At 55.2% G+C, this 13073-nt stretch overlaps 1 protein-coding gene across 19 annotated transcripts in view; it reads left to right on the plus strand.

The window, feature by feature from the left end:
* Positions 1-13073, plus strand: part of TNK2 (tyrosine kinase non receptor 2) — a 41373-nt gene that overhangs the window by 9782 nt on the left and 18518 nt on the right. For 4 of the 19 annotated variants that reach the window (XM_043874247.1, XM_043874244.1, XM_043874246.1 and 1 more), the window contains exons 1-2: positions 6483-6616; positions 12630-12810. In XM_043874247.1, coding sequence (XP_043730182.1) covers positions 6563-6616; positions 12630-12810 — 235 coding nt within the window. In that variant the 5' untranslated portion in view covers positions 6483-6562. Of the gene's footprint in view, positions 1-4180; positions 4319-5828; positions 5959-6479; positions 6617-8827; positions 9250-12629; positions 12811-13073 lie in introns of those variants that run through there. The other 15 variants (XM_043874251.1, XM_043874259.1, XM_043874262.1 and 12 more) reach the window with 12 other exon arrangements.

Genomic DNA, 13073 nt, shown 5'->3' on the forward strand with positions numbered 1-13073 from the left:
AAAGGATACCCCTGTCTTCTGCTTGGGGATGGAGGCCTGGCTGCATGTTGCTGGAGGGAATGGAGAAGCGTAACTAGAATCGCCATATCTATGTGTGCTTTCCTTTTTGGGGCTACGACACCCAGTTCTCAGCCAAACCTGCTGTGCCAGTCGGAGACTTGCAGTTTACCTCTGAAGGAAAGTCCCGATTTTGCTGGGTGGTACCAGGGCAGCCACCCAGTGGCTTCGTACTGGGGAGGGAGTCCAGAGGGGTCTTACTGCTTCTTAAACAGCTTTTAACTAATCCTGTGTATTTTTAGCACTTCTCTCTGTCTCCTGTTCTTCTTCTAGAGGTTTCTGGGGCCGCTAGTGCCCAGGTCTTCTGAGGATTCTGTGGGGGGCAATCAGGCACTTTTCACCCTGAGATTGGGGATTTTCTCAGGTCTGCTCCCTGTAGCCACTAGCTCATCTGCTTTCTGACTTCTAAAGCTTTGTTGTGGTTTTTCTCCTCTGCTCTTCTCCCTGTCCTTAGGGACTTTTGCCATTCAGAAGGTTTCTCTTTTGACAATTGCCACCTCAGTAGGGCTTCGGGAAGAAGTGGAATTACACACATGTGTGCCATCCGTCTTTTCCTGAAACCTCTGTCCCCTCTTTAAACTTCTTCGCAGGATCTGTGAACTCATTCAGTTAAATATAAACAAATAGGATTCCAGTCCTGCCCTCCATGAGCCCCAGTCCTCCAACCAAGCTGTTTGGTGTCCGGTTGTATATGGACTGAATTCTGGTGCACCTGTTACTCCCTGCGTGACCCTGGTCATGTCCCCAGAGCCTCAGTTTCCTCATCTGTAAAACTGGGATAATGTAGGGTAGTAAGGGGGAAGGTTATTCAGGCAATAAAAAATAAAAGCTTTTAGTAAAGAACTTGCACACAGTGTCTTTTTGAGGACCCGGGTTGTGACTTCTCCTTCATACTCCCCCAAACCTAGCACAGGGTGAGCACATAGTGGGTGTGTGGTGAGTGACTGTAGGGGGCGGGTGTTGAGAAGTCTGGTCTGGGCCTCCTTCGGCATCTCTAGGTTCTGGGAGCCACGGGCTTCTGCTGGAGGTGAGAACTCCGGGTTCTTCCTGTCTCTGCCTGTCTCTGCCTGGATGCTGTCTCTGCCAGGCCCCCAACCTTGGCAAGGCTGCCCCTTCATGGCTAGAAGGGAATCACCACTGCTCTGAACTGTTGATCTCCCCTGACTCCTAGGGATCCAGTCCCTATGACAACTTCTAAGGTGCCTGAGACCTGGCATGGCCCTTCCCTTTCCGGGTCTCAGTTTCTTTATGGCTAAAATGGGTGGGATTTAGGGTATCTTAAAATACCTTGTAGTCCCTGACATTTCTCTCCCTCCCACCTCTGGACTCCTCCTCTCCCAGTTCAGCAGTCCACCCTGCACTGGATATTCCTAGTTCCTGGGGTTCTGGTGTGGACATGGTCCCAGGGGGATGAGCAATCCCACTCTCAGAGTAAATGCTCTCCAGTTCACAGCTCTGGCTTCATTCCCCACCCCACCTCCAGGCCCCAACAATAGGCCCCTTCAACTCTAGGCTCTTGCTGAGGGGGTGGGGGTGGGGTGAGGCCTGAGCCGGACCAGCCCTGGAAGAGCTCTGGGAGTGGCTGGCTGCTGGGAGCTGGACTCCATCCTTCGTCTCTTCCCGGGAGCCTGTACTTCTGGGCCTTGGTGCCGTGATGATGCTTGGGCCAGAGGGTGCTGAGAGGCAGTTTGCTGCAGTGCCCTGCATCCCAGCCCTGGCACTCAGGCGTGTGTGGTGCGCGTGTGCAAGAGACCCAGACAGCTGCTGGAATTTACCCACTGACACACGCGGGTGGTGTTTATATGCGGGGGAGGGATGCTTCAGGAACGTGTCAGGACTCTCAGTACGTCCCCTCTCCGGGTGTCAGGGTTGGCACACCAGTCTTCAACTGGTGGAGCATGAAACAGCTATGAAATACTTTCAAGACCAAATGGATAGATGTGGGGAGGTGTTGGGCTCGGCCTGGGTCTGTGTTGTGGTGTTTAGTCAGCTTCTTCCCTTTGCTTTCTGAAAGTTACACTTCTTTCTCTGTTGGAGTCAAAGGCGATGAGGCATAGGAGGGTCCCTGTACCTGGCGTGTCGGTCCTGGCTTCCACGGCCTGCCTTCCCACCCTCTCACTCCCTAGTCCCTGTCCTTTCTCTCTCTTTGAGGCTGGGATGCCTGACAAACCAGACCTCCTTCCCATCAGTCAACCCTGTGGCATCCTGTACCCCAGCTCTCCCTCCCTCAGCATCTCCATCCAGTCTGATGAGAAGGCAGCCTTCAGTCAAAACTCCCCCTCTGTCTTGAGGGACTGCCGTGCTGTCCCTGGGGCTGAAATAGCTTTGTGGGAGCAAAGTAGCTTAGTAGTTCTGGGACAAGGGTAATTGTAATGAGATTGGTAGCCCCTCTTCCCACAAAGGTACTTGCTTTTCTGGATTAGAAATAATGACGGGGGTTAGGGGGTGAGAGGGGAGCAGAGCAAAGCCAGAGTCAACGAGGGCACCCAGGCTTATTCCTGGTATTCACTGGATGGAAGGTGGCACCAGCTCACTGGAATAGAGACAGGCCTCCTTCCGAGGGTCCACCACAAAGGCTTGAGGTCCTTTTCAGCGAACTCTCTTGACCGGGTGCCTTGCCAGATTCTTCCTTCAGGGTGACAGATATAAACAGATGGTTATTTTACTATGTACAGACCACAAGAGAGGTACATATGTAGGGCTCCCTCAATAGAATTTTATATTAATACAGAGTGGTACAGAAACAGTGACCCTTAAAGGATCAGAGCATGATAATTAAAAAAATTTTTTTTCTTTCTTTTGACTATTTTCCACATGTACTATTATGTGATATGCCACTCTTGTTTTCAAATATACTTTAACAAGATAACATAGGAAGCATTGTGGGGGGGGGGACCATTTGGGAATAGGAAATAGGAATTTACAAAGGAGGTAATGTTTTATCTGGGTCTTGAGGGATGTGTAGGAGTTAATGATGTAGACAGTAAATCACAAAGCATAGCGCAAAGACATTAAGCTCCAGGAAAGGGTATTTGATTTGGTTGGAATATGGAGACGTTTGAAGGAAATGATAAAAGATGTGGAGGTGGACAAATATACAAGAGGTGGATTGTGAATGGCCTTGTAGTTGGCTCGGTGAGGAGTTACAGAAGGATGTAGGCAGGAAAGGAACTTGAGATCTGTGTTCAGATGACAGTATAACAGTAGGGAACTATGGACCAGATGCTGTGCTAAGAGTGCTATTCGTGAACTCACTGAGTTTGCACTTGATGAAGGAGGCACTGTTTATTTCCATTTTACAGATAAGGAAATTGAGGCTTAGAGGCTGTCATTTGCCCAAATGATTAGAGAGAGATACAACCAAGATTTCTGTTCAGGTTCTTTCTGACTCTTGTCCCAGTAAGATTGATGGGAGGAAGAATGAGGAGGCAAAGAGCAGATTTTATGGTCTGCCCCATGGGGGAGTAGGGAGTTATGGCCAGGGAGCCCAGGGTGAGGTTTCCAGCCTAGGTGGCCGCGTTGGCTTGTGACATTATCAGTTTGGATACAGGAGCACACGGTAGCTCGGTTTAAGGCGGGGCAGACTGAGCTCAGTGTGGACACATAGACTTTGTGGTACCCATGCATCCCCCTGCTGGAGCCAGCTGGGCATGTCTGCCATCCAAGTACTAACCAGGCCCGACCCTGCTTAGCTTCCGAGATCAGACGAGATCGGGCGCGTTCAGTGTGGTATGGCCGTAGACAGCTGGGCATGTCTGGAAACACAGGTCTAGAGCTTCAGGAGCTCAGGAATGTACATGAGGCTAATCATTGGAGCCCTGGGAGGAGAGGAGGTGATCCCCACCCCCCACCCCAGGTACAGAGAGAAGGAAGGGAAAGTTTCAAAGTCTTAGGAAATACCAGCAGTTAAGGAGAAGGGTGAAGAACCTTCAGGGTTAGTTAGACTCAAGGCCTGTGGGCCCAGAAGTGCTGGCAAATATGCCTCAGCCTTGACTGTCCCAGGACCTCAGCTGCCAAGCTCCCCTGGAAGGGAGTAGGTCGCTGTGTCCTGGAGATGGAGAGGGTGTGGACAGCCATGGTGTGTGTCTGAATCACCCTCTTCTCTCCCTTGGCCTGTGGCCAGCCTCCTCCCAGACCAGTGTGATTTCAGACCTGGGATGACCTGAAGGAGTGAGGTTTCCTGGTGCAGTTCCTCTGGGATGAAGTCCCACGGGGACCAGCCTGACCCTGGTCCAGAAGCTTAGGCCCTGCACACAAGAGGGTGAGTTGAAGTTGACCAGGCTTGGTGGGGCGAGCATGTGGAGGCAAGATAATCCTCAGGTCAGAAGAAGAGCCATAACACACCCCCCGCCCCCACCCCCCACTCTTTCTCCTCTCCTATGTGTTATCTTCCCTTCAGGGCCTGGAGAAGATGGAGGGCAGAGGTGGCAGAGGGCTGGCCTGGAGGTGGGGTTGGCATATATTCCCGAGAATACGGTAGATTGTTTTGGAAAAATCCTCTGGCCGGAAATTACATGTCACGGCTGCCCCTCAGTGTGGATTTGTCACTCCACTGATGCTGTCAGAGAGCCTGGGGGAGGGGAGTGGACAGCAGAGGCAGGCTGGTTCCTGGCCATTATTGGCTCCCTTTGGAGATAAGGGGCCAAGTTGTTGATCACAGGGTGTACCTGTGGGCTGGGTTCCCCAAACCCGAGAGGCAGTTTGGATCTTGTGGATGTCTTGTAACAGGATGGCATTAGGAGGCAAGAGATTTAGGAAGGGAGGAGGTAGGGAGAAAACAGGAAGGGGGAATGGTTTAGATCAGACCTTTTATCCAACCTGGAGAAGGGATGTATGGGCATCTTTTTCAGCCTCTCTCTCTCCACAGTCTCCTGAGTTTGGGTTCCTGCCGCTGTTCCCAAAACCAGTTTCTGCCTTCTGGAGCTCTGGAGACCTGCAGTAGGCGCAGAGGCGCTTCTGCCCAGAATAAGCACCCCGCCTGGTAGGGTCGCTTCCCTGGTGGCTCAGCGGGAAAGAATCTGCCTGCAGTGCCGGAGACCCCCGTTCGACCTCTGGGTCAGAAAGATCCCCTGGAGAAGGGAATGGCAACCCACTCCAGTATTCTTGCCTGGAGAATCTCATGGACAGAGGAGCCTGGTGGGCTGCAGTCCATGGGGTCGCAAAGAGTCCGACAAGACTGAGTGACTTACAACACACACCCTGGCAGGGTCATCCCATGTACCAACATGCTTCAAGGTGGAGAAGGAACTTTTGAAGACAGTGAGCCTTATGGGAACTTACTTGGTGCCCACTTGGGGTCTCTTTCCTCAGTCCCGAGGTGGTGTGTGTTAATGTCTCAGCGTTTCCCTCCTCCTCTGCCCCAAACCCCAAAGGGGCGAGGGTGCCTTGAGCTCAGCCCTAAATACCTGGTGCCGAGGAGTCAGTGGATGCTTCACATGCCATGGTAATGAGAGGGTGTGCATGTGGCACCTTGGGGCCCTCCGGGCTGGAGGGAGAGGAAGAGCCTCTGCAGTGGGCCTTCCTCCATTGGCAGTGTCATCCTGGCAGTGGGGGGACGGCCCGGTTGGACGCATGTTGGAGCAGCTCCTCCAGCAGGGAGTGTGGGTGCTTGCACTCTTCTGAGGCCAGAGAGGTCAGCCCCAGTACTCTCCCCAGCCCTGAAGGCTCTGAGGTCCCTGGCGCTGGGCCAGCACAGTCTTGGGGAGGGATTGGGGAGGGACGGCGGCAGGGAGAAGTCAAGGCAGAGAGCCGAGGCCGGGGCTGCGGTGGCCTGCGGTCTCCTTCCCCGTGCGGACGCCGGGGGCGTGGCTTCCATAGCCGGCGAGGAGTGGGCTGGGCAGGTTAGCTCGGAGTGCGGAGCAGCAGTGCGGAGCCGCGGCGGTGCACTGCGGAGCCTGCCAGGTGGGCGCATTCTTGGACCCAGGTAGAAGCTGGGCTGGAAGGAGAGGTTTCAGGCCCCAAGGTCTAGAGGGAGGGTCTCGGGTTGAGTCAGGGTAGGGGCTCTCGGATGGACCTCCCCCCAATCATGGAGTATGGGGGCCCATGAATTCCCAGGACCTGATCGGTGGATCTGGGGTCCTGGAGGCGGCCAGGGGCTGAGGGGAGCTGTGGGTCTGTGGTCTGTGGTCAGTAAAGGTGCGGACCCACACCTGGCTCTCTGGGTCGGGGCGGGAGGGTAGCTGGTGGCGCTGCTCTGCGGAGAGGTGGCTCCTTGGAATGGAGGCTGGGGTTGGGGGAAGGGCAGCCGCAGGCACAGCGGGAGAGAACGCTAACCAACCCGCTCTGCTCGGGCTGCAGGTGGCAGATGTGGGGCGCCTGTGGGGCAGAGGACCCGGCCTGCCGCTGGCTGGGGCGCTATAACGGCCCCTGCCCTCCTTCTGAAGGATGTCGGAGGCTCGGCCCCTCAGGACGCAGGGCAGTGACGCTGCCGGTGCGCTGGAGCGGTGGGGGGCTGCGGGAGGGCTCTGCTCCCCTCTGTGGCCCGAAAGCCGGGAGTTTGGATTTCATGGGGGAGAGATCTGCATATCAGCGCCTGACTGGGGCCGAGGAGGAACCGCAGGTAAAGGGGCAACCAGATAGCCGGGACCCCGTCGTCTGCTGGTGAGCTGAGGACAGCCTGTCAGGAGTGAGGGGTATCTATGCTTCTGGGCCCCAGGACAGATCCTGGGGGCTAGGAGGCTGGGTGGAGAAGGGTGGTGTGTTTGTGTGGGGGGTAGGATGGGGAAAGTCAGTGGTGATGAATTCCTGTTGCTGACATCTGCTTCAGTGTCTCTGAGTCCTTAGGACCCGATTAAGCTGCCCTTTGGGCTTGCCTTAGTGCTGCATGGGAGCATTGGGAGCACTGCCAGGATATGGATTTAGTCTTTCACGGACACAGAGTCCGTGTGCCTGGACATTCCCTCTTGCGGCTTTATGAATCTGCATATTAAGCCAAATGTCCCTGTTTGCTTTGGAAAATATGATCAGGGTGTTTATGGGTCTGACTCCCTTACCCTTGGAGATCAAGCACTCTCTCTCTTGGCCAATAGAGGGCAGTGACTGCCAGGACAAAGCTGGGGAAGAAGGGTGCTGTTTTCCAAGGCTGGTAGAAAGGGGTCCAGAGCTGGTCTGAGCTCTGACCCCTGACCACGCTTTGCTTTTCTTCACAGCCTCCTATAGCTGGATTGCTGAGCAAGCTGTTGAGGCTTGTTTTTACCTGACGTGCAAGGGGAGAATCAGGTCTGGGGTTCCAGTGAGTTTGGGACACATCTTTCTGGGCGGTTGTAATTTTCAATTCGGCCCTTCCAATCCAGCAGTTCCCGCAACTTTCGATAGAGGGAGTGATCCTGCTTAAATTGTCCCCTTTAAGTCAGATGCCTGGGTCTCCTTCAGGGTGGTGCTTGGTGGGAGATGGGTGATAGGCTTCTCTGTGCTCTGGGCATTGTGTGCCAGCACTTAGGGGGAAGTTAGCTCCAGTGTGACCGCGACCTGACCTTGTCTTGTCCGTTAGCTGTGATTCCATTCTAAGACTGGTGATTCATTGGGACCCAGGAGAGGCTGCACCTGGCTGGCATCATAAATGTTGGGTGGTGGGGGATGAGAGGGGGATGGGAAAGAGGGGCTGATTGCTGGGGGTGTCCCATTCCCCCCTGCCTTGGATCAGGTCAGGAAATGTCTGTCCCTTCAAGCACCTCCTTGCCAGGAAGGTCAAGCATTGAGAGAGAGGCCCTAGAAAGAGCCTGGGATGCTGACTCCCCAAAACTCTCACCCCAGCTGCCTGCTCCACCAGCCAGCTGGGGCTCCCAGAGCTGGTGGCCAGCTGGAGAGGGACAAGAGAGCAGTGTGCAAGAAACAGGGGCTCCCTGGGCATGGCTGAGGGTGGGGGCTGAGGGAGCCTGAGAGAACTTCCTGCAGCTGTCAGGTGTGTCTGGGGGCTGTAGTGAGGGGGGTGTAAGAGCAGCTGGCGCCCTTGAGGAGGGCCAGAGGGATCAATTGTCAGCTCTAGGAACACGGGGGGCCTAGGGGGGTTGATGGAGTGACGCAGTTCCCTCTAGCTGTGGCTGTTGTCCCTGTGTGTAGGTGCCGTTCAGGAGACATCTTATAGCCTGGAATCCTATAGTTTTGGGGTGGGGCCATTGCAGGGTTTAGGGGCTTATTTGTTTGTTTTGAGGGGGCTTTGGATCTTGGCCAGCTGGTCTGGGGAGGAGGCATCCTGGGTGATGTGCGTGGCAGACAAGGGAACCCCCGGGGAGGGGGTGGAGGTTCCTCACCGTCCCCCCCACCCCCACCCACCCTTGGCTGGACTGCCCCACTCTGGCAGGCTGCCAGAGTCCTATTTCCGTCGGGCACCAGGGTAACAGGGCCACATTAGGGCCTGAGCCAGGAGACGCCCAACCAAGGCTGGGGCTAGGAGATGGGGGAGGGTCTCCGAAGGGTCTGCATGCAAGGTCCAGGGTTGACTTTCTGGTGTCCAGGCCCCCTCACTAGCCCTCAGAGCCCCCACACAAGCACACACGGGGGCCTCTTTGTAGATTGCTGCTTGACTGACATGGCCCCCACCCTAAAATCCCAGGAGTTGTCTGCGACTATGGGGGCTGGGGTGGAAGCCAGAGACAGGGGGCCTTGTGTTTGTGGAGGTGGGGGGGCAGCGCGGGTGGCTGGGAGGAAGAGTCCCCCCATTCCCGCCGCCTTCTTGGCAGCGATTCAGAAAGGTCCTTTTTCAGCCACTGTCAGAGCTGCTCAGCTGGGGAGGGAGGGAGGCGGAGGGAGGGCGGGCGGTCGGGTGGGGGAGCCCAGGAGCAGGGCTGAGCTGTGACCACTGCGCTGGAGAGAAGGCAGAGAGGCAGGACAGAGGACCCAGGCTGCAGCCACCCCAGAGGAGAGCTCACTCGCTCCTGCCAGGCTGGCCAGCTGTGGGAACAGCTGTAGAGTAGAGCAGAGGGGACCACCCTATTTTTCTACTGCATTCACCGCTCCTGGTGTGGGCTCTGGGGGGCCTCTGGGGCAGACCTCTGGCCAACCTCCCTTCTGGGCAATACCTGCAATTCAGGAGCTGAGACCACTGCCCCCCACCCGCCCCCACTTCTCGGGCCAGAGCCCTGGTGACCTGGTCAGGGTGGGTCCGGCTCCGTGGAGATGCCAGCGGCTCGTCGTTTCCCGGGCCTCGAGCTCTCGTTCCCTCTTCTAGCCAGACTCCGGCGGAGGCTGTACACAGTGAGTGGGGGGCTGGGGGCGGGAGGGGACGGTCGGGACTGAATCAGCTCGTCAGAGCCAGCCCTGCGCTGAGGGCCAGCGGGCGGGACGGGGCGGGCTCGACAGGGGTTCAGGGCCTCTCTGCTCCGGCGGCTGCGTTCCTGGTGACGAGTGTGTCAGAAAAGTGTTGTGTGGGAAGTGTGTGTGCCAGCCACGAGAGCTACACGTGTCAGACGCAGGTGTGTGGACTGGGCTGTGCTGGGGGAAGCAAAGACACGGGCTGGTGGCGGGGTGCGGGGGAGGACTTGTCCAGGGTCACCCTGGGCTGGGTGGTAGAGACGGGGCTGAGACCCTGGCTGCGTTCTTCTTTTCTGCGGGATCCCAGTGTTCTCTCCCGTCTTCCCACACATGCCCCCCCCACGCAGAGCAGCCCTGTTCCCAGGGCTGGGGAGCAGGGAGATTTGTTAGCTGGTGTTTCAGGAAAAAGGAACAGGCCAGACTGTGCTTTCTCAGAGACTTCTTCAGGGGAGGGGCCCCTGGGTCTCCCCCAGCCCCGATCACACAGGATAGGGCTTTGAGCTGTTCTCAGGAGTGGCTGCCTCCTACCCCTGGGAGCGTAGGGTTGAGGGGCCTGGAGCACTGGGACTTGGGGACTGGGGAGGATGCAGTGGGGGTCTTCAGTACACCTGCTCTGGTGGCCAGCCTCATCTTAGGCTGAGCCGTGTTGGGGGTGGCTCCAGGGACTGGGTAGTGATGATGGAGGCGTGAGCTGGCCCCGTCTGGTCACTCCACAGAGAGACACTGCCTGGGTTAGTGATTTTCACAGGGGTCCTTTGGGGCTTTCTTCTGGAAAGCAGTGGTGCCCTGCTCTCTTAAGTCCATACCCCTTTGTTTGTAATGGATGGCTTTGTTGAGGATAAGTGAGTTAATCAGCCAAGTGCTTAGAACTGTGCCCAGCATCTGGTTAACTGTAGTTGAAGTGTTAAGTTATTTTTATTTTTCTTAAATAAAATTAATAGAAATACAATCTGTTTATTCTGTGCGTATGCACCTATGTGTGTAGTCAATCAACATAATGCCTCCTGTAATATAAAGAAAACTGGAAGGAAATCAGTTGTAACATCTCATATATTCTAATAAGTGAGTGCAGTGGGACAGTTATGAAGCAGTCAGATGCTAAGACCTCAGGTAGAACCAGCATGGAGGCAAAGGTGGTGTCACGCAAGTGCTGACAGAGGAGACATTTGAAATAGTAAGGATGGGCTGTCTTCAGTGACCTGTTTCTGAATGGTGAACAACTTCTCAGCTCTGAACAAAGCAAAAGGCCAGTTTCTCCTCAGTTTACACAGCAGTTCCATTCTAGGAAAATTCAGTCTGTATTAAAATTGCAAAAATACTTTCTCGTTCATGTGTAAAATGGAATTTGATTCTCTGTTCAGACGATTATAAATAAGTTTTTCCCCTGCATAAATTAAGTTGTATGGGGTTTGGGACATTATGAGAATCACAGCCACCCACTTACTGCCACTAGCGGTCCCCAACATATTGACAGCTAGACATGTTCTCTAGGGGGCTACCCAGCCCTCCTGAGAACCATGCAGGTGAATGGTTAGGGCTTAAAGTTTGGAAACCCCCTTCTGACTGCCGCCTTGGTGGAAGAGCCAGGGTTTGAACTGAGGGCGTCTCGTTTCTGTTCATGGCTCTTTGTGCTGCCTGGGGCTGCCTGGGAAAGTCTGAGCTCCTGGCACTGGGCTGGCAGCTCCGCTGGGAACTGTGGGGGCAGGAGGCTCGCCCTGGGCCGGGGCTGTGAGCGCCTGCTCTCCCAGCACGACCCGGAGGAGAGTTGGGGGGACAAGGCTGCCTCCCAGTGGGGAGGACGGGGTCTCGGGGCCGCTGGCCTTTTCCCTGGTGCCTGTCTTCTTCAGCGGGGATTGAACACAGGTCAGGGGCAGGCCAAGCCCTCAGCTCTGAGGGGGTCTTACTCAGACCAGGATAGGTTTGGCATCGGATGAGTCAGGCTGCCCAGCTTTGAAGGTTCCACTGGCCTCATTCTCTGGGCCCCAGGGAGTGTAGGTCAGAGCCGACGCCCTGGTGGCCCCCTTGCCTGACCGTGACCTGCATGTAGTTTTGTTTGGCCAGCACAATGTACACATGTGCTTGTGTGTGTATATTTCAAACTTGAATTAGTTGACATAGTTCAAAAGTCAGGAGAAAGATATAATGTCAAGTGTAAACAAGGAACAGAATGGTGTGGGTAATGGGTGAGTATGTGTGTGGGGGGAAAACAAGTCTGAAAGAATGGGTAAAAGTCATTAATGCAGCTGACTTTGGGGAAGGGGGTGAGGTGGCCCTGCAGTAGGCGGGGATGAGACTTTAACATGACTTCTGTGTGCCTTTTGGTATTTTACATGTGCCTATATTACCTTTTCAAAAAAAATTTTTTAAGATATTTATGTGGCTGTGTCGAGTCTTAGTTGCTGCACGTGGGATTTTCATTGCAGTGCTCAGGCCTCTTTCTAGTTGTGGCTTAGCTGCCCCGCGGCATGTGGGATCTTAGTTCCCTGATCAGGGTTCGACCCTGAGGCCCCTGCCTTGGAAGGTGGATTCTTAACCACTGGACCACCGGCAGAGTCCCTCAAACTTTTTTTAATGGTGAGATTTCACACATAGATTCCTATTTCTGGTATTTCTTTTAAAAATAGGAAAGCTTTGACACCACTGGGCCACGGTCTGTTGTGACAACTGTTGACTGTAGCTGAGCCACGCTGCCTCCCTGGGCTGCGGCTGCGAGCCCGCCCTGGCCTCCACCCGTCTTTCCCTCCGACCTCCTGTGGTTCTGCGTGGTGCCTGGGGAGTGGTTTTTGGACCAGAGGCTCCTACTGTGTCAGGCATTGGGAAGAACGTGCTAAGTTCATCTAGTCCCTGTGGGGTCCCTCAGATCTGTGGAGCTCATGGATGGGTCTCAAGGGACACTGCACCCCTCCCCCAAACTTTTTAAATTAGAACATTATGAATAAGAATGTATGTATTTTCCTGGAGACAAAATTGATATTTTCATCGGATTCTTGTAGAACTTATGATACCAGGAGAGTCGAAGAACCAGTGGGGAACCAGAGGACAGTTTGATCTCAGGTCACACGACCACAAGTGGCAGATTTAGGGAGTAAGACTGTGACTCCAGGGCCTGGGCCATGTCTCAGGTACCCCGATTCTACCCCTGTTGCCATAGGAAGCAGGACGTGGCTGCAGGCTCTCACGTGCAGCCGTTTTGGGGAGCAGGACGGGGGTCTGAGTCCTTCCCGCAGCACACAGTAGGATGTGGGCGAGCCCAGGGCAGTAGCAGGGCCGCATGTTACCTCCCTTCCCTCTGCGGTCCCTGAGCAGCTCTTCTGTCCCCACAGAGGCTGGGGAGCAGCAGCATGCAGCCGGAGGAGGGCACAGGCTGGCTGCTAGAGCTGCTGTCCGAGGTGCAGCTGCAGCAGTACTTCCTGCGGCTCCGCGACGACCTCAACGTCACCCGCCTGTCCCACTTTGAGTATGTCAAGAACGAGGACCTGGAGAAGATTGGCATGGGCCGACCCGGTAGGTGGGGGCATCGTTGTCCCACGGACCAGTTACCTTGTCTGTCCTCAGAACTGCCAGCCTTGTGGAAGAGCACTCCCTTCTGTGTCCCGTGGAGTGGCAGAGCCGAGAGCTCCCACTGCCTGTCCAAGATCCGCGCCCCCCATCTCCCCAGGTGGGGCAGGGGGGCATCAGTAGATGCTGTGCACGATGAGTGTCCAGCTGTGAAAGTAAATTGCACTTGGAAGAATCTGGCTTAAATTTCCAGCTACTCAGGATTAACT

The sequence above is a fragment of the Cervus elaphus genome, chromosome 19 (assembly GCF_910594005.1).
Source record: "Cervus elaphus chromosome 19, mCerEla1.1, whole genome shotgun sequence".
NCBI lineage: Eukaryota > Metazoa > Chordata > Mammalia > Artiodactyla > Cervidae > Cervus > Cervus elaphus.